This window comes from Photinus pyralis, unplaced genomic scaffold (assembly GCF_008802855.1).
Source record: "Photinus pyralis isolate 1611_PpyrPB1 unplaced genomic scaffold, Ppyr1.3 Ppyr1.4_LG10, whole genome shotgun sequence".
NCBI lineage: Eukaryota > Metazoa > Arthropoda > Insecta > Coleoptera > Lampyridae > Photinus > Photinus pyralis.
Genome location: NW_022170250.1, coordinates 17,967,046 through 17,988,187, shown reverse-complemented (window position 1 = coordinate 17,988,187; position 21,142 = coordinate 17,967,046). Strand labels below are relative to the sequence as shown.

General features: G+C 42.4%; 2 protein-coding genes across 5 annotated transcripts in view; both read right to left on the bottom strand.

The window, feature by feature from the left end:
- Window positions 1-518: 518 nt before the first annotated feature.
- Window positions 519-7,762, bottom strand: LOC116161257 (probable D-xylulose reductase A). Its single transcript, XM_031474553.1, has 5 exons — window positions 7,549-7,762; window positions 1,632-1,759; window positions 1,415-1,581; window positions 980-1,364; window positions 519-927 (listed from the first exon to the last, which is right to left on the bottom strand). The coding sequence occupies exons 1-5, from the start codon at window positions 7,696-7,698 to the stop codon at window positions 708-710; spliced, it is 1,050 nt and encodes a 349-aa protein (XP_031330413.1). The 5' UTR covers window positions 7,699-7,762; the 3' UTR covers window positions 519-707.
- A 7,975-nt stretch (window positions 7,763-15,737) lies between these two features.
- The window catches only part of LOC116160868 (GTPase-activating protein CdGAPr), a 32,337-nt gene continuing 26,932 nt past the window's right edge, over window positions 15,738-21,142 (bottom strand). For all 4 annotated transcript variants that reach the window (XM_031474004.1, XM_031474005.1, XM_031474006.1 and 1 more), the window contains exons 12-13: window positions 17,386-20,111; window positions 15,738-16,599 (exon numbers count right to left, since the gene is read on the bottom strand). In XM_031474004.1, the coding sequence (XP_031329864.1) occupies window positions 16,527-16,599; window positions 17,386-20,111 (2,799 nt within the window). In that variant the 3' untranslated portion in view covers window positions 15,738-16,526. The remainder of the gene's footprint in view (window positions 16,600-17,385; window positions 20,112-21,142) is intronic.

Sequence of the window (21,142 nt, the reverse complement as noted above, 5' to 3'; positions counted from 1 at the left end):
AAATTTCCGGATGCCAGACAGACGAACAGAACAAGATTATGTTTTTGATGCAAACGTCTGTATCCTACCCTACCCTTCTTTCAATTTTTTAGCACGCCTACAAAATGGTGCTAATAGGTTAAATCTTTAGCTGTTTTGGTCAGGTGAAAGACATTGTCTTACCGCCGACCATCAGACTGGCGACAGACAATTAATCGGTCATGAGGCACCCGGAAGTCAATAACCCACAGCCAATTTTATTAAGAACCCGTCTCGAATACTAGGGTACCTCTGAAAGGTCGTCTAATAAGCAAAAATCGATAAGTGGAATATCTCGTACTTCTTTTTCAAAAGATTGCACAATTTACGCAATCCGTCGGAAGACGAATGACATTGAACATGAATTTACGCCCAACTTAAAAAGCTTCTTGGTACAGGGTGTTCATCTACAGAGTGACCACTAATACTAATAATTTAAAGTTCCAGACGAAATGGAGAGGGCAAGTGCGCGTTTAGTGAGAATAGTCACGTCCATTAAATAAGGTCGAATCTCAATAAAATTTATTCATATTCTATTCATTAGTACAATCTCACTAGGTCTGATAATTATTACAAAGTCTTTAAAAAAATCTACCCCTAAGCCTAACTACGTATAAATAGATGCTAGAAATTAATACATAATGTAGTGAAAGACAGTCGATTGCTAAATTTATCTGAGAGTTAGAAACCTAAAATTTAAACACCGCCTTCGAAATACTGCCCTTCCTGAGTTCCTCGAGCGCGTCCTCGTAGTCCTTCAACGCGAACGTCTTCACCCCCAACTTTTCGTAGCTCAGATACCTCTCGCACATCGACTCCATTAATCCCAGGGTCTTCGGAAAACTGAACATGTTCAAAAACAAGCCGATAATCTGTATCTCTTTCATCGCCAACTGTAGAGGTGAAATGCTGCAAAACGAGGCGGATTAATGGGGAAGCGTGGGCGCTAAGCGCGACTCACCTAATCATGGAATGAGGGGCGGCGCAGCCGAAGAGGCACAACTTTCCGCCTTTGTTCAGTAGGGAGAAGGCGTGCTCGATTGCCGGCGCGTGTCCGCTGCAGTCGATAATGACGTCGAATAAGTAGTCGTCATTATTCTCATGTCTCTCTCTCAGCTCGTCAGGTGTGATTCCGTCGAAGCCCGTTTCCAAATTCTCCTGAAGCTTGAGGCGCTGCACGATCGGTTCCGAAACCGTTACCCTTTTATGGCCTTGCAAATGCAATATGGACGCCCACAAGTTGCCGATTATCCCCGCGCCGAGCACCAAAATTTTTTGGCCAACGGTAATAGGGGAGATACGGTCCCAGGAATGCGCCAGACACGAAATCGGCTCGGCTAGAACACCTGCGCGGGAAAAAGGAGTTAGGACGAGGCGAGGAGAAAAAGACTGGTACCTTGCTCCAGACTGATGTTTTCTGGGAGCACGTGGACTTGCTCCTTTACAAGGACTACGTACTGCGCCCAAGCGCCGTCCTTGAAGATGCCGATGTAGCTGGTGATACCGCCTCGGTTGCAGTAGTGCTTCTCGCCCGAGTGGCAAAAGTTACACTCTCCGCATCCGCTGCAATTAAAGTGGTTCGCAACGTGACGTTAAGTTTGCGAGTTACTTACACGTTGGGGTCCACCACTACGTGGTCTCCTGGACGAATTGACCTCACGGCGGTGCCCACCTCGCTGACGACGCCGGAAAGTTCGTGACCCAAAATGAACGGTCCATCTTTGGCGCACGGAAATGTCGCCTGCAATTAAAAGAAACCAATTACAGATTTACTATCAAATAATGCCAAACACCCCCCCCCCCCCCCGAACAGTCACGGCGCTTTTCTTCGATCTCGTTTCGTTGAGACAACACGAAAGTTTAAAGTCGCCGCACACCCGCACGGGAACGGTTCCAAATCTAGGCAAAGGCGCGGCGGGATCCTTCGAGCTGGCGACATACGCAGCCTCCCCGTCTTCCGGCGCGGTTCGGCGAAGCCCGATGTCTCCCTCGAAGGCCAAAAAAGGCCTCAAAGGCTCCCAAACTGAAGAAGGCGAAGTAGATGAAGAAACAGACGACCGGCTCGCCCAAGGCAAAATAATTTCGCAGCGGGGAGACATTCCTTCTCTCGAATCTTTGTATACTGGCCCCCCCTCCCTTTGTGGTATCGAATACCCCCAGCTTTCGTCAAAGGCTCTCATGGTAATGGTAGGGGTAAATACAAAACAATGGTTGAGTCTTCCTTTACTGAAGATACGGGGGGGGGGGGGGGGGGATCCTTTCCAGGAAAGAGATTCGTCTTCTCTTTTTTCAAAAACTATCACGAGAGTCTTGAAGGCTTGGCATTTTTGTGGGAGAAAGTCGCACCGGGAGGCCTGGAGGGTATTCCAATACCTCCCCCCCCCCCCCCCCCAGCATACAAACACTCGATTACGTTTCCTCAAATGATACCATGTTAGTGGCAAGAGGTAATACAAAAACAAATTGGTGAGTTCTCCTTTACTCAGGGTATTGCTGGGGGGTATTCTATACCCCCATGTACTGTTATTCCTCACCACCGTTTAATGTTACCACCAGGGTTACCACTGATACATTCGTTTGCAAAAAAAGAGCATCGGAGTTGGTAGTGGGGTATAGGATCCTTTACAGGGAAAAGATATTCATCTGTCCCTTTCCAAAAACTATCAAGAGAATCTTCAAGCTTCAGCGCTTTAGTGGGAGAATGTGGCACCGGGGGGGGGGGGGGGGTCTGGGGACTAAACAAAGATTCCATTACCTTTCCTCAAACACATGGTAGTGGTAGGGGCAATACAAAAAATGGTTGAGTCTTCCTTTGTTGAGGGTGCTCGTGAGGAGAGGGGGGTGTGAGGAGTATAGAATCCTTCACAGGAAAGAGATTCGTCTGCGCTTTTTCCAAAAACTAACGAGAGTCTTGAAGGTTCGGCGCTTTTGTGGGAGAATGTCGCACCGGGGGGTCTGGGAGGTATGGATACCCCCCAGCACCATAACCCCCCCCCCCTAGCATAAAAATATTCGATTACCTTTCCTCAAAGACATGGTAGTGGTAATACAAAAAATGGTTGAGTCTTCCTTTGTTGAGGGTGCTGTTGAGGGGGGGGGGGGATGGGGTACAGAATTCTTTACAGGAAAGAGAGACCCCGCCCACTAAAAAATAAAAGGCAAATAAATAAATGAATAAAGATTCGATTACGTTCCCTTAAAAGTTACCATATGGTAGTGGTAGGAGTAATATAAAAAGAATGGTTGAGTCCTACTTTGCTGAGGGTACGGGGGGGGGGGGGTATTCGATACCCCCAGTGCTTACAGGAAAGAAAGATTCATCTGTCCTTTTAAACTATCACGAGAGTCTTGGTATTGTGGGAGAACGTCGCGCCAGAGGTGTAGGGTAGTATGGAGTACCCCCCCCCCCCCCATCATAGAAAGATGCGCTTACCTTTCCTCAAAGACTACCATGATAGTGGTAGAGGTAATAAAAAAAGGTTGAGTCCTCCTTTTAGCCTGGAAAATTAGTTAGGTCTAGCCCTAAAATTGCTCGAGACCTGGAAATCGTTTTAACCCCTTTAAGGGGTCCTGAATAACGGGTATATGAGTTTGAGACGGTTTCTAGGTTGTGGGTCAAATTTGAGAGCCTAAAACCCGCAAAATTTTTGCACTTTTTTTAACATTTCGCTTATAACTCGAAAAGTACTCATCCTACAGAAAAGTCTACTCTTTTCTTTTCTAAAGAGCATTAAATTATGAGTCGAATGGCGTTTGAAACATTAAAATAAGTTTAGCCGTTCAGCCGCAATCACCCATCAAAGATGGGCGATTTTTATAAACTTAGCTCAAAAGTTGACAACCCTTAGCGGAAATTTGGCGCTAAAGACTCTTTCGGTTTAAAATTCATATCTCAGCACTGGAGTGGGAGAATTGCAAATTTCAAAAAGCATCTGATTCACAATTACAGTATCTACAAGTTTGGTCCTATGATATTTTTCAATGGGTGCAGTCCTTTTCGACCTACTCAGGCGTTAGAATTTGAGGGTTGTCAACTTTTGAGCTAAGTTTGTAAAAATCGCCCATCTTTGACGGGCGATTGCGGCCGAACGGCTAAACTTATTTCAATGATTCGACGCAGAATTAAATGCTCTTTAGAAAAGAAGAGAGTAAAATTTTCTGTAGGAAAAGTACTTTTCGAGTTATAAGCGAAATAAAAAAAGTGCAAAAATTTTGAGGACAAAGATTCGATTACTTTTCGTCAAAGGCTACAAAATCCCAGCGACAAGTTCCAAAATATCAACCATTACAAAATATGACAAATTTCTAAACTTTCCCGGTTTAGAAATTTGTGCTTTGTGAAAATTTCGTAAATCTGGAAATTGTAATATTCCGAAATAAATAAAACAAGTATAAATTGTACACAACTCTTGTGCAGATAAAGCGCATTTTTTTAACCGAAATAGCTTTTGTTTTGATATCACCAATGGATATATTTATTGCAGACGTCTCAATCGCCCTTTGTGAGTACCCTCTTCCGACAATCCGTTCTTGAGGTATAAGGGAATACACCCGATCACGATAATAGGTCGAGGAGGCGGGCTATGGTTGGTAGAAATTAATTCCTTTCGTTGAGACCTTTCATTAGAGTACCATGAAGGATAAAACTAGTTCCACACCACTAAAGGCATGCGTATGAAAAATCTGAGGTCGTATGTGAAAGTTATGCATGTTTTACTTTCAAAAACAAAACAGCATCTTAAGAAATAATTCGTGGGGGGGGGGGGGCCTTTTAGACAGTGAAATTTGATGCCCGTCTGGCACAGAAGTGGGTCCGGACGGACGGACGGGCGACCAAAACGCAAACAATAGCACATTTTGATTAATTCTTAAAAAACCGAGTAAAAAACTTATGAAAAGCATGCCGTGTGCTGTCGTGATGCGGGGTGTCTGTAGACCTACATCAATTTTGTTCAATGTTCCGTTTTGAAGACTTATTTTTCCTCGATACGATCGCCCCCCGTGTAACAGGAGACACTGCGCATCCTGACAGCACACGGTATGCATTTCATAAGTTTTCTAACTGTGGAGTCATTTTTTTGTAAATCAATCATATGCATACTGATTGCTCTCGTCAAAGATCCTAAAACACGTGTAAATTGTGCACAACTCTTCTGCAGATAAACCGCATTTTTTTTAACAGAAATAGCTTTTGTTTAATCATCACCAATGGATATATTCCTTGCAGGAGTCTGAATCGCCCTTTGTGAGTACCGTCTTCCGACAATCCGTTCTTCAGGTATAAGGAAATATACCCGATCACGATAAGAGGTCGAGGAGGAGGGCTATGGTTGGTAGAAATTAATTCCTTTCGTTGAAACCTTTCATTAGAATACCATGAAGGATAAAACTAGTTCCCCCCCCCCCCCTCTCCCCGTACTTTGATAAGAGTACAGAAAGAAGGGCAGTAGTTTGTAGAAAACGGTTCCTTTCGTTGAGCCCTTTAATTATAATACAATGAGAGATAAAATTAATTTGTACCCCCCCCCCATTTATTTCGATGAGGCCTTTCGTTAGAATACCATGAAGGGTGGAGCATGTGCCCCCCCCCCCCCCAATTTAACTTGCCACCACTCATGCGTATGCACAATCTGAGACCAATTTGTTGTCGTATGTAAAAGTTTTACTTTCAAACACAGCATCTAAGGAAATAATTCGTGGGGGGGGGGGCCCCTTTTAGACAGCGAAATTAGATGGCCATCTGGCACACCTTAAAGGTATAGGCTACCTACTGCAAAAAATTCTAGGACATTAGGACCATTCCCCTAGAAGTAGTTCGAAACGGTAGAAGTGGGGGAGGGGGGTTAACACATGTTCTACCCTTCATGGTATTCTAATGAAAGGTCTCATCAAAATAAATTGGTTTGTACAAACTATAACGTTCCCGTGCGACTTTTTTTCGAGATCAGTGAGCGACGGGGCCAGAGGGGGGGTTACAAATTAATTTGATCTTTCATTATATTCTAATTAAAGGTTTTAACGAAAGGAACAGTTTTCTACTGCCCTTCTTTCTGTCCTCTTATCAAAGTACGGAGTGGAGGGGGGGGGGGACCAGTTTTATCCTCCATGGTACTCTAATGAAAGGTCTCAAGGATAGGAATTAATTTATACTAACCATAGTCTTCCTCCTCGATCCCTTGTCGTGATTGGTTATAATTCCTTATATCTTAAGAGTGAATTGTCAAAGGAAAGTACCTACAATACAAAGGGCGATTGGGACGTTTGGAAGAAATATAACCATGCGCCATTTTCAAAATTTTGTTTTGCGCATGCGCACTGCCAACTTTCTTATTTATGGAAGAAATTTCGTAGGGGTGTTTAAAAAGAATGCGCACCTGCACAATTAAGGGTTGTGCACAATTTCTACTTGTTCTTAATTCTTAAAAAATGCGCTAAAAACATACGCATTGCATTTGAAAAACAAAAGTTGCATCGGTTTCCGGTTTATCCGGAAGTAATACCGACCATTTCAATATGCCAATCGTGACGTCGCATATACAAAATTATATTTGAGTATTTTTTCGAATATCGCCAAATAAAAGAGACATATTGATGTGACCCTATTATCTCAAGCGCACTTCATTTACGTGAATCCGAATCCCTGACCTATGATTTTGTGTTTACGCGAAGCAGGAAAAATTCTTATTTCCCAGAAGCGTAATTGCAATTACACACCTTTAAATGACCTAACCGTGACTACGTGCACCTCAAATTGCGTTCTAGAGAATGCGTAATTGCAAATTTAAGGGAAACGTAAAAGTAGGGCGTCGCTGTTTGGTGCAGACCGACGACGTTACGTCAGTCATTAATGAAAATTTGTTATTTTGCGGTCAAATTAAGAAAACGCTTAGGCGTTAATTTGGAATTCCGTATCGCAAGACAGCAATAACTAACGTTGTTGTGATAGTTGGTCACTTGCGGTAAACAACTTAATAAATGTTGATAAGTGCGATGAATGATGTGTTTACTTTCGCCTATCGAACTATTTTCGAATCGGTTTTTTTCCACCCGACTTTGGCGGAATGCCGCCCACGGCCCGACACAAAAAAATAACGGGTGACCCTGTACCTCAGCTAAATAGGCCAATTTCCGGTGATTGCCATTTAAAATTAGAAAACAATTTACAGTTTCCGCATTAATTTGAAATCGAGTAGGCGCGCGATTTCTCCCTTAACGCGCGAGTCTTTACGGTCGATTTTCCCCTTCCTTGCAGGCGGAGAGCTAGTGGAAAATTCCGTCGTCGCGATATTGAATCACGGCGCGATACCTTCGCAGGCGCAACCGAAATGTGCGAGTGGAAAAAAACCGAGCGGTAAACAATCCTTGAAGCTGGAATGTGCGATTAAGGACGCGCAATTTAAAAAAAAAATTCTCCGCTAATTACAAAAAATTGTTTACAAACAATGGAAGGATTAATACCGGTAAATGCAGTTTTTAATTGTTGTTGACATTCAAAAAAACGGAGGGAGAAATCGAAAAAAATCAACTTACCTCAGTAATGTGCAGATCGGTACCGCAGACGCCCGCGTAGGCGACTTTAATTAAAACCTGATTCGGATCCTCGATCTTCGGTAACGGCCTGATCACCAGGTTCAGAGATTTTTCTTTGAGCGAAAACTCGACGGCTTCCATTTTACCCATCTTGACCGCGTAAAAGTTCGAACGTAACTGCTTCCAGTCCAGTTATTTCGATTGTTTTGTTTATATGAAACGCGCGCGGCGGTGAGTCGTCGCCGTCGTCGAGGGGGAAAGTTTCGCCGGATTGAAAGAAAAACACTATCACGTAGTGAACACGTTCCTAGTTGCGATAGGTCGCATGCAGAGCTCACGCTTCGTTAATAAAAGACCTGCGGGTTCGTATTGGTACGGGGGCGGTTTGCTAAGAACGCGCAGTTACTGGAAGGCTAATTGGCGATTGTGTAAAACTTAATTTCCCCTCGTACACCGCAAAAGTAAAAGGGTGATAGAAGAAACCATCCTCAATTAGGGATCGTAGCTTATATGTCGAACTCGCCTAGGGCACTGTTAATGGGGTTATTCAGCGCAAGCCCGATGTTTGCACCAAGGAGATCACTCGAGCATAACCTCCGAGTGCTATCGTCCAAAATTCACATCAGCAACAGTTAGAGAAATGTTGCTGAATTCTCAGCAACAACTCATCTTACTGCTCCAAATTTTAAGTTGGCAATATTTTCTCAGCAAGATAGTGGAAACAGGATCCTCCTAAACTCCATCCTGCCGGTATTGCCACATATTCATGCCAAAAAGTGAATCTTTCAAGTTATGTTGCTGAATTCCTTTCTAGTACCTAATGTGATTTAGCTTGTATTGCTAACTATCCAGATAATCCTGCCACAATAAAACCATCCGCGTTAGAGAGAGATGAATTTTTGAAATGTTGCTGATTTCCCAGCAACAACTCATCTTCTGATATTGCCATAATTCTGCTCCAAATTTTAAGTCGGCAACACCGTCCTGCTGTCTTCTCAGCAAAATAGTGGGAACAGGATCCTCCAAACCTCTATCCTGCTGGTATTGCCACATATTCACGCCAAAAAGTGAATCGTTCAAGTTATGTTGCTGAATTCCTTTCTAGTAATATGATTTTGCTTGTATTTCCAGCTATCCGGATAATCCTGCCCCAACAATACCACCCGCGTTGGAGAAAAATGATTTTTGAAATGTTGCTGATTTTCCAGCAACAACTCATCTAATATTACCATAATTCTGCTCCAAATTTTAAGTCGGCAACATCTTCCTGCTGTCTTCTCAGCAAAATAAGTGGAAACAGGATCCTCCAAAACTCCATCCTGCCGGTATTGCCACATGTTCATGCCAAAAAGTGAATCTTTCAAGTTATGTTGCTGAATTCCTTTCTAGTAATGCGATTTTGCTTGTATTGCTAACTATCCAGATAATCCTGCCCCAACAATACAGCCCGCGATATAGAAAAATGAATTTTTGAAATGTTGCTGATTTCCCACCAACAACTCATCTGCTAATATTACCATAATTCTGCTCCAAATTTGAAGTGGGCAACATCTTTCTGCTATCTTCTCAGCAAAATAGTGGAAACGGGATCCTCCAAAACTCCATTCTGACGGTATTGCCACATGTTCATGCCAAAAAGTGAATCTTTCAAGTTATGTTGCTGAATTCCTTTCTAGTAATGCGATTTTGCTTGTATTGCTAACTATCCAGATAATCCTGCCCCAACAATACAGCCCGCGATATAGAAAAATGAATTTTTGAAATGTTGCTGATTTCCCACCAACAACTCATCTGCTAATATTACCATAATTCTGCTCCAAATTTGAAGTGGGCAACATCTTTCTGCTATCTTCTCAGCAAAATAGTGGAAACGGGATCCTCCAAAACTCCATTCTGACGGTATTGCCACATGTTCATGCCAAAAAGTGAATCTTTCAAGTTATGTTGCTGAATTCCTTTCTAGTAATGTGATTTTGCTGGTATTGCTAACTGTCCAGATAATCCTGCCCCAATAATACCATCCGCGTTAGAGAAAAATGAATGTTTGAAATGTTGCTGATTTCCCACCAACAACTCATCTTCTAATATTACCATAATTCTGCTCCAAATTTTAAGTCGGCACCTTTTTTCCTGCTATCTTCTCAGCAAAATAGTGGAAACAGGATCCTCCAAAACCCTGACGATATTGCAACATATTCATGCCAAAAAGTGAATCTTTCAAGTTATGTTGCTGAATTCCTTTCTAGTAATGTGATTTTGCTTGTATTGCTAACTATCCAAATAATCCTGCCCCCACAAAACTATCCGCGTTAGAGAAAAATGATTTTTTGAAATGTTGCTGATTTCCCAGCGACAACTCATCTTCTAATATTACCATAATTCTGCTCCAAATTTTAAATCGACAACATCTTTCTGCTGTCTTCTCGGCGAAATAGTGGAAACAGGGTCCTCCAAAACTCCACCTGACGGTATTAGCCACATATTCACGCCAAAAAGTGAATCTTTCAAGTTATGTTGCTGAATTCCTTTCTAGTAATGTGATTTTGCTTGTATTGCTAACTATCCAGATAATCCTGCCCCAACAAAACCGTCCGCGTTAGAGAGAAAGAATTTTTGAAATGTTGCTGATTTCCCAGCAACAACATATCTTCTAATATTTACCATAATTTTGCTCCAAATTTTAAGTCGGCACCTTTTTTCCTGCTATCTTCTCAGCAATATAGTGGAAACAGGATCCTCCAAAACTCCATCCTGCTGGTATTGCCACATATTCATGCCAAAAAGTGAATCTTTCAAGTTATGTTGCTGAATTCCTTTCTAGTAATGTGATTTTTCTTGTATTGCTAACTATCCAAATAATCCTGCCCCCACAAAACTATCCGCGTTAGAGAAAAATGATTTTTTGAAATGTTGCTGATTTCCCAGCGACATCTTCTAATATTACCATAATTCTGCTCCAAATTTTAAATCGACAACATCTTTCTGCTGTCTTCTCGGCGAAATAGTGGAAACAGGATCCTCCAAAACTCAATCCTGCCGGTATTGCCACATATTCATGCCAAAAAGTGAATCTTTCAAGCTATGTTGCTGAATTCCTTTCTAGTAATGTGATTTTACTTATATTGCGAACTATCCAGATAATCCTGCCTGAACAATACCATCCGCGTTAGAGAAAAACGAATTTTTGAAATGTTGCTGATTTCCCAGCAACAACTCGTCTTCTAATATTACCATAATTCTGCTCCAAATTTTAAATCGGCACCTTCCTGCTGTCTCTTCAGCAAAATAGTGGAAACAGGATCCTCCAAAACTCTATCCTGCCGGTATTGCCACATATTCATGCCAAAAAGTGAATCGTTCAAGTTATGTTGCTGAATTCCTTTCTAGTAATGTGATTTTGCTTGTATTGCTAACTATCCAGATAATCCTGCCCCCACAAAACCATCCGCGTTAGAGAAATATGAATGTTTGAAATGTTGCTGATCTCCCAGCAACAACTCATCTTCCAATATTAATATAATTCTGCTCCAAATTTTAAGTCGCCACATATTCATGCCAAAAAGTGAATCTTTCTATGTTGCTGAATTTCTTCCCAGCGACATGAATTTGCTGTATGTAGCCAGATTACCCTTCTCAAGGTTTCAGATCAAAAGAGTAAAAGCAAAAAAAACCTCATTAATTCTGAGTGTGTTGTCCCGTTTCATATTTTTAAGTCAGCAGAATCGTCCGCTAGAGATTTTATTGCTGATCTTCCTGACAACGCATTAGAAGCAGGATCCCCAAACCAAATCCTGTTTGAGTTTCTACGAAAATTTACGAACCTGAAAATGAGAAAACTCGAAAGTTTCAGAACGGAATTTTTTGTTTCACACGGGACGACACTTTTCAGGTGGGACAAACCAAGTTATGCAAATTATTTGCAAGTGCGCTTTAAGTCCGTTGACTTACTTGCAATCCGCAATGACCGGTTAGAACAATTTTTATTGCACATCCTATGCTCTATTACTATCAATTTACAGTGTCGTGCCATCTCATCCAATTAAGGCGCCGGTATTTTTCCATCGACCTCTTTTTGGCAGGGACCCTCATATTCACTTGACAGCTGAAGCGTTGAATAACATCTTAATTGAAGTATTGTCATAAAATTTGGCATGCTCTCACCTTGTGATCAGTTAAGTGACTAAATGGATGTTATTTCCTGTAATGAGGTTGTTTGTGTGTTTACATTTTTAGTGCGGGAATATTTTGCGTAATGTAATAGGTAGACATTGGAATTTACCTACAATTTGTACCTACCTACTGAATGTCATGAAAAAACACAGAAATTCAATAATCATTTTACTGCAAATGAAGACACTGATGTACCAGGAGCACAGAACTACAAGAAAAGAGGCTAACACCTACCTTTGTTCTCCTAGTGTCAAAAACTCACAAAAAACAGTTCCTATTGGTGTTGTTGGTTTCATCACAAAACGCAAAATTTCTATGTCAGTGTATCAGGAGCACAGAGGAGCAATACTACTATATTCTGCTGATATCACCAAAAAAATTGCGTGCTTCAAAATAGAAATGCAAAGGGCTGTATACTAATTTACCTCTCTACTTGCGAATTAAGTAATTTGAATCTACCCAGGAGTGCAGCAGTCATAGCAGACTGACAGATAGCTACATTTCCCCTAATACTCTAATAAAAATTGATTGCACTAACTCATATTCCTTTTACTGCAAATGAATTGAATAGACCAGGCGCAGAGAGATGCAAAACTGCAGGCTACTGTGTGCTCTTGGCATCAAAAACTCACTAAACAAACTTACGTGTATCAGGAACACAGGAATGCAAAGGGGTGGGCTCCGATTTCCCGACCTTACTCCTTTTACTGCACATAAATTCAATGTAGGTACCAGGAGCACAGAAGTGAGTATAGAGATAGGTACCTGTTATGGTTTCCTACCACCAAAAACTTTCTAATAAGAATTGGTTGGATTACAAAGCGCAGAAGAAAGCGTAAATGGATTGAATGTATCAGGAGCACTGCAAAGCAGCACGCTTCACCTGTTACCATAAACTCGCTAAAAATTTGCATGTATGAGGAGCACAGGAATTCAAAGGGACACGTACTAATTTGCCACCTACTACTTTTACTGTACACAATTAAATGCACCAGAAGTGCAAGATAGTTGGGTGACACCTATTATGTTCTCCTTGTACCAAATACAAGGATTAATCACATTACTTGGAGCAGGAACGCAAAAGTTACCTACGTATTTATTTTTCCCCAAATGGGCCGCACGTGGCTGGAGCACAGAGTTGAACAACAGCAGACTCACACCTAGTACGTTTGTCTGGTATCAAAAATTCACTAAAAAGAAATTTCTAGAATTAGAAAGAGAACCGTGTAGCGTAAAAGTCGAGTGCTAGTTTGTCTCTGTCTTTTACTGCCACTAAATTGAATGTACCAGAAACATAGAAGTGTAAGCAACACTTTTTTATCTGTGATATGTGTAAAAAATCAAGCATATTCTCCTAGTCTCAGAAATTAGGAGCACAGAAATGCAAGTGCTAATTTGTCTACGAATTCATTTCACTGGAAATGAATTGTATGTATCAGAAGCGCGGAAGTGTAAAATAGAAGGCTAACACATATTATGTTCTCTTGATACCAAATACAGATTAAAATGAATCGCATGTATTAGGAGCACAGAAATGCTAAGGGTTTGCATACATATTCCTTTTACTGCAAATGAATTTTATTTATTAGGAGCACGGAAGTCTAGAGGCCTAATCGAAATTATTGTTCTCGTGATAACAAAAATTCGTTGAGAAGAATGTCGGGTATTAGGAGAACATAAAATGCAAAGGGTCGAGTGCTAATTTGCCTACGTATCCCCTTTTATGCAACTAAATTGCATGTATCAGGAGCGCGGAAATGTAAAATAGAAGGCTAACACATCTTATGTTCTCTTGATGCCAAATACTCATTAAAAAGAATCGCGTATATTAGGAGCACAGAAATGCTAAGGGTTTGCATACGTATTCCTTTTACGGCAAATGAATTTTACGTGTTAGGAGCACGGAAGTCTAACCCAGATTAATGTTCCCGTGGTAAAACAAATTCGTTAAAAAGAATCGCGGGTATTAGGAGAACATAAAATGCAAAGAGTCGAGGGCTAATTTGCCTACATATTCCCCTGGATATTCCCTTTTCTGCAACTAAATTGCATGTATCAGGAGTGCGGAAATGTAAAATAGAAGGCTAACACATATTGGCCCGTATGAATAAAAGTAAGCAAATGTTTATACTTGCAAAATTCAAAGTAAATACTCGTAAGTGCTCCTTCGCACTGGGCACTTACGAGTATTTACTTTGAATTTTGCAAGAATAAGCATTTGCTTACTTTTAATCAAACGGGCCAATATGTTCTCCTGATACTAAATACTCATTAAAAAGGATCGCGTGTATTAGGAGCACAGAAATGCTAAGGGTTTGCATACGTACTCCTTTTACTGCAAATGAATGTATTAGGAGCACGGAAGTGTAGAAGGCTAACCCAGGTTAATGTTCGCGTGGTACCAAAAATTCATTGAGTCACAGAAATGCAGAGTTGAGTGCTAATGTGCCTACGTATTTTTTGTAGTACTGGAAATTAATTGTATGTGCCACGAGCGCGTAAGAATGTGAAATAGAAGCCCGGCACATAATGTACTCCAAAAATTAGTTAAACAAAATCGTATGTATTAGGAGCAAATGAGGTACTCCAAAAACTTGTTAAACAAAATCGCGTGTATTAGGAGCACATCAGGAACGCAAGCAAAGGGTTGAATGCTAATTTGTCTACGTATTCCTTTTACTGCAAATTAAATGCGTGTATCAGGAGCGCGGAAGTATAGAATAGAAGGATAACACATATTGCGGTCTTCTAATAGTACCAAATATTAATTAAAAACAATCACGTGCATTAAAGGCGAGCACAGAAAGGCAAAGAGTTCAGTGCTAATGTGCCTAATTAATTTTATGTATCAGGATCACGTCCCTGGTAACAAAAATGCGTTAAAAGGGAACGCATGTATTAGGAGCACATAAAATTCAAAGGGTCGAGTGCTAATTTGCCTACGATTCCCTTTTCTGCAACAGCATGGCAAGTATCAGGAGCGCGGAAGTGTAAAATAGAAGGCTAACACATATTATGTTCTCCTGATACCAAATACTCATTAAAAAGAATCTCGTGTATTACGAGCACAAAAATGCAAAGGGTCGGGTGCTAATTTACTTACATATTCCTTTTACTGGAAATGAATTGCATCTATCGGGAGCGCGGAACTGTAAAATAGAAGACTAGCACAGATTTTGTTGTCCTAGTGCCAAAAATTTATTAAAAAGAATTGCGTGTATTAAGAGCACAGAAATGCAAAGGGTTCAGTGCTAATTTGTCTACGTATTCTTGTTGGTGCAAATGCATTGTATGCATTAGGAGCGCCGAAGTGTAAAATAGAAGGCTGAAACATGATGTCCTCCCTGTACTTACCACAAAATTGTTAAAAATAATCGCGTGTATTAGGAGCAAAGAAATGCTAAATGTTGAGTGCTAATTTGCATACGTGTTCCTTTTATTATTATTTTAGGTAGAATTCTTCTACCCGTTGTAATGGTACCAGTATATTTATATATCACTTCCAAGAGTTCTAAGTTTTGTAATTATGAACCAATTCGATTCGAGTTCGTGAATCGGTCAAACAAAATGGCGGCCACTTCTACACGTTAAATGGCTTTAACTTTTCGCACCTTTATATTATTTTATAAAGTATTTATTTATGTATTCATGCGAGAGGAGATTATCTGTTGTGTATTGCCCTGTATGATTCTACTAACCGTTTATATAGTGGAGAAAGCACCTCATTCTTCGCCTTATCTGCTCCTGATCTCGTGCTGACCACAGATCTTGTCCCTGGCGTAAGCAATACAAGAAGGGGACCCTCTAATTAACTTATCTTTTGATTATTATGTGGGTTTGTCTGAGTGGTAGATTAACTTTACCTTGGGTACTTACTTGCATTCGCACCTGCGCAATTTTCATGTTAAATTACCTAATAGTACCTGATGCTGGAGCAGAGTCATGCCCATTCGATGTTCTGGACTGTAGATGTACTTGGAAGTAGAAATCGAATGCTTCGGCGATCCCTACTAACAATGTTTCCTAAATATAGTATAATTTATTAACAAAGTCTGAAACATGTTGCTATCTTAAAGCATAAAATATGTACAACACTGTCTAGAAAATAAATAACAAAATACAGCAAAACATTCTCAATTAATACCCTCGAAAGACACACTACGAAATCGGCTTTCAAGAAAGATAAATCTCGTGGGTGTTCTTCCGAATTTCAAAAATACAGAATTAAAAGAATCATTATTGTCTAACCTGTTGGATTAGTGCTCAACTCACCCACTCGGACATTCATCTCAAATACAAAAAAAAAATTAAACTTAACTAGCGCAGTTCTTGCGTTCGCCTTTAAAACAAATACATAAACCACATCAGTCTTAAAGCCAATTAACGAAAAAATAAGAGTGAACGCTACAATAAACTAATAGTCACCGAATCAACACCAGGAAGCTGTCAAAATTGTAATATAAAGCTGTCACTCTCTTAAAAGTATTCTTAAGTCTACGATTGGGCTTTAAAAGCTAAAAGTCAATTGCAAACGTGGCCGTTTTTTGAAACGACGCTCATCGTCTTATTCAGAATTGCAAAAAGAACTCTAAGGCCTACAAAAATAATTTCTTCTTTACAATAGAAACAATTGGGGTGCACTTTCTGTCGACGCTTTTACAGACAAACGAGAAAGAAAACGAGTAATGATATGGTAACGAAGCGACATTCAAATTTTCGCGCGCGCGTTTGGTCCCAAAAAGTGCACGCAATTTTGGTCGATAACTATTTTACAAATTGCTAGCTAAATGTTTTTAAATACCACAAGATTATTGTTGCGACTTAGATTCGAAAATTGCTTTCATGTCTTTGATGCAGTACGACGGCGACTTGGTTTCCTTCCTGTAAAGAGGTAAAAACTATGAGTTTGGAAACTAAGCAACTTTCATTCAAAGTTAAACGAGTATCCAACATGCACACTTCATCACTGGCCTGAGACTATCATCCAAAGGAATAACTCCGCCCCTTTATCCATGCAGTGTTGCCACTTTTCTCACTTAAGATTAATTTGACTCCCATTGGCACAACGTCAACATACGAAATTCTACAAAGTGAAAGTTAAGAGCAAGAAGCGTTACCAAATTTTTGGAGGTAAAGGGCAGAGAGTGCCGCCGTGTAACTCAAAACCGTTTATTTAGTGTTCGCTATCCTTTTCAGGCGTGTTATTGTCATCTGCCTCCGATATCAATTTTTGAAATTTAACCGAGCACGATGCGATACCAATTGTTTGAAAGTAAAGGACAGAGAGTGCCGCCGTGTAATTCAAAACTGTTTATTTAACGCTCGCTATCCTTTTCAGGCGCGTTAATGTCATCTGCCCCCGGTATCCATTTTTGACATTTAACCGAGCGCGATGCATTACCAATTGTTTGAAAGTAAATGACAGAGTTTATTTAACGCGCGTTGGCCTCACAATCAGACTCGCACCCAGGGACAGCCGAAAACGGTCTGAATCAAAATCATACTTGGAATCGGATTAAAAGCATCAGAGTTTGAAGGATCAGAATCAGGTTGAACCGTAGTCGGAATCACAATGACAAAAAATGTATAAATCATAATCAGAGTCGGAATCAGATTCGAAATTCGCAAAGGATTTTGCATAAAGGAAATTGTAAAAAAAGCAATTACCTCGGACTACGATTCTCCAAACTAATTCTTCGAATCCCATCGCCGTCGAGCTCTTTCTCTCGCTCCCTCGACTCGTAGGTATGTCTCCGCCTCTCGTTCTTGCCCGCATCGTCCTCTCTTCGCCGATTTCGCAGAAAATCGTTACCCAAAAGGGCGGTGTCCAGCACGCGGTCCTCCTCCGGCGCCCCTTTCCTGATCGAGTTCACTTTCGCGTCTTTAACCTTAGCTTGGTTCTCGAAGAGGGCGGTTTTGTACTTAATACTTTCGCGGTTTTCCTTCGCGTTGACGTAGTTGCGCTTGTTAACGCTACTATCGCATTCAAGGCTGTCCTTTGAGCACTCCGTGTCGTCGTTCTCCGATTTGCGCCTCGCGCCCAACTTGGACAGTTCGGAGGGCGGTCCGGGGTCGCTGCAGCACTTCGTCTCGCCCTCGCCGGTTCGGGCTTTCACGGTCTTCTGCTTCAAGCGGGACAACAGCACGTCTTTGTCTTCCTTGAAGGATTCAGATCGGTATTTGTCGTGCAGGAACTTGCGCCTTTCCTCCTTGTACTTTTCAATGCGCTCGCGGTTTAGCTTCTGCTCGGGAACGGCGGCGACGTTGTCGACGCTGTGGGCGAGGTGTAGGTCGGGTTTTTCGCCGTCGACGGGTATCGGTTTCGGTTGATTTAAAACTTTGGGCAGCGTCGGGAGTTTCGAGCCGAAATTTTCGTCGACCGACTTCCGCCGCTCGAGCGGTTGCGCGAACTCTTTGGCGAACGCCTCTTCGTCAAGCGAGCGCGTTTTAATCGCGTTCTTGACGTAACGCGCGCGCAGGCACGGCGGCAAACTGCCCCGATCGTACGCGACAAGTTTCGGTACCTCCGCCTTCGGGCACGCGACCTCCTCGTGCTTCGCGGCCGCGAAAACAATCGGCGGTTTTTGCCCACGAAATGACACGTTATCGTAATCGTTTCGCCTCGAAACCGGAGGCTTCTGGTCCATTACCTCGAACCGACTCGTCAGGCTGCGCACGTTCGGTTTGTCCACCGGCTCGGCTACCTCCGCCTCGGTTTTAACCTCGACGTTCTCGTAAACGTGCACGTTGTCGATCTCTAGCGAGTCGTAATTTTCGGTCTCCGAGACCTCCTCTTCGCATGTCGTGCTTTCGCCCTTCGCGTTCAGGTCCAAAAGGGCGTTAATTTCGTGAATCGACCTACGGAAGTACTTGACCTGTTGATAAATACTGTTTTCGTCGTCGAGCGACTCGGTTTCGCTCGACTTTCGCTTATCATTGCTCAACTTGGTTAAGTCGGGCGGAGGATCACACGGGCTGAACTCGATTAGGTTGACACTAACGGGGCGCGCGTCACTCTCCGAAAGAGGCGGGTTTTCTTCGATATTAATTGAGGTTATGTAGAGATCGTTCGGCTTGAGACACCTCACGGGGCTGACGTCCTCCTCGTTCGAGCTGATATTGTTATCGGTGAGCTTCAGGTACTCCGGATTGCCCTGCCTGACGTCGCTGCGCAGCGAAACCAGGTGCGTCTCCTCGCTGTTCTCCGCCAGGCTGCTGTCGCTGCGCGTCTTCGACTCCAGGAGGCTCGCGACGCTCGGACTTAGCGACGTCAGTATATCCTGCGAGAGCGTCTTCTGGCCGTCGCAGAACAGCATCGGGCTAACGTTCGGGCTTAGCGAATTCTTGCTGGGACTTAGCGGGAAGCTGATGGAAGATTGACTTTCGGTCGAATTGTGAACTACTTCGCTTAAGGTTAGGTCGGTCAAACTGAGATGGTCGGCCGTCGCGGCGCTGGGGTTCTTCGAAATGAAACCGTCGCCGTTTTCCTTCATGTCCTCGAGGGCGCTTAGACTTTTAGGCCGTTGATCGCCGATTTTCTTGTCGGGCACGGTCAACTTCCCCGGCAGTGACGTCAAGCTGTTGTCTTTGTGGATAACCTCTTGGAAGCTGGGCTGGCTCGCCTGCTGAAGAGGCAAGGAGGCCGTAGACGTCGGCACGACGGCCTGCTCGGGGTTTAAGATGTGCACGTCTTCGTAGACGGCGTCGTCCTCTACGGGCGTGTTTATAATCGTGGTGGAAGACTTCGGACTTTTACTCGGAGATCGATAGGTAATACTAATAGTCGTTAATACGTTCTCGTAGGTAGGACTAGACTTTTTACTAACAGGACTAAGCACGTTCTCGTAGGCCCGGACCTCGTTCTCATCGCTGGAGTGGGGGTTGAGGTTATGGTAGGACACGTCGGCCGACGGACTGTAATCGGGGGTCGTATTCGTGCTCGAGTCCTCCAGCTGCTTGTAGTTCGGCGATTGCGGCGACGTAAACGAGCTCGACTGATTCGAGGGGATCGCGAGCTTCTTATGGATGTTGATCTCGGTGAGCGACTTCGGAATGGCGCTCGGACTCCTCGGCTTTTCCAAGTTGAGCGACTGGCGCTTGCTGTCGACGTCGGAGCTTCGCGGCGATTTGTTCTTCGGTTGGTAGGACTCGACGAACGTCGTTTCCGGTTGAGGATGCACGACGGCCGTCGTCGAAATCACGCAAACGTTATCGGGCGTGTTGCAGTCGATGTACTGGATGTCGGAGAGCTGATCTTCGAGACGGGTGCGCTTGCGCGATGACGAATCGGGGGACGCCACCACCCGCGCCTGCTTCTTGGGTGACGGATTATTCGAGTTGTTCGTACTGTTGAAATCTTCGGGGCGCGCACGCGTTAATATTCGCCGATGAATCTAAATTTAGAATAACACAATGCATTATCAAGGTCATCTATTACAGTACAGATATTTGTGGTATGCCAAAGATGAGTAGTACCACAGATCTACATATACACAGATTGCTAACCTTATGCATTTTTTGGGAAACAAATTTAGGTATACTTAAAAGCGCCCTCTATTGCGGAGCAGTACAAACATGTACCGTTTAAAACTGTAATATGACGCTTATGGATTTATGCGTTAGATGTCGCTAAAACAAAATTAAAGCTAAAGTCACTAGATATAGAAAGTACCGCAATCATCCGCCATTTTTGGGCAAATTTGCTGCCAACTTAAAAAAATTGACAAATAAAATCTGAATAGCTGTATTTTGTTATAACCTAACTTCATAGTACTGTCATGTTTTATAAAAATATGTACAGATATCTCCAAACAGGTGGAACAATCCCTAACATTAAAGTTACTAGAATCTGGTAACTTCCGCCATTTTTGGGCAAAAATCATGCGTTCTCTCTCTAACACACGAGCCCAATGGATTGCGGTACTTTCTATATTTAGTGACTTTAATTAAAGCGCTAAAGTTTGCACAATTCCAATTCCTTAATATTCGTATTGTGATGGAACCGAATTAGCCCGCTCAAATTCGATTTAAATATTCCCGAATCCGAGCCTGGCGCGACGAAAAAGGTCAAGATTGCGCTTTGTTTCGTTTTCGTGGAACACGTGTTTTTTTTTCTTCTCTGCTCTACATTGAAATGGGCCATAATTTACAATAAAAGTGTCAAATATTACGCTATGCGAGCTACGCGAGGAAACTTAATGATCCGTATCGACTCGTCTCGGAGCACGTTCAATTTTCGTCTAGGATTTGTTTAAAAAAAAGGGGGGAGAATGCGGTAGAAGTATTTGTGCTTTTGTTGAGACCAGAGGTAAATCTTTACGTTGCGAATAGTGCGTGCAGCTGCGACAATTACAAAGGTGATGTACTCGTTTTCTTTTATCTCTACGTCTATTGCATCCCTCTAATAACGATATGATCGTGTTCG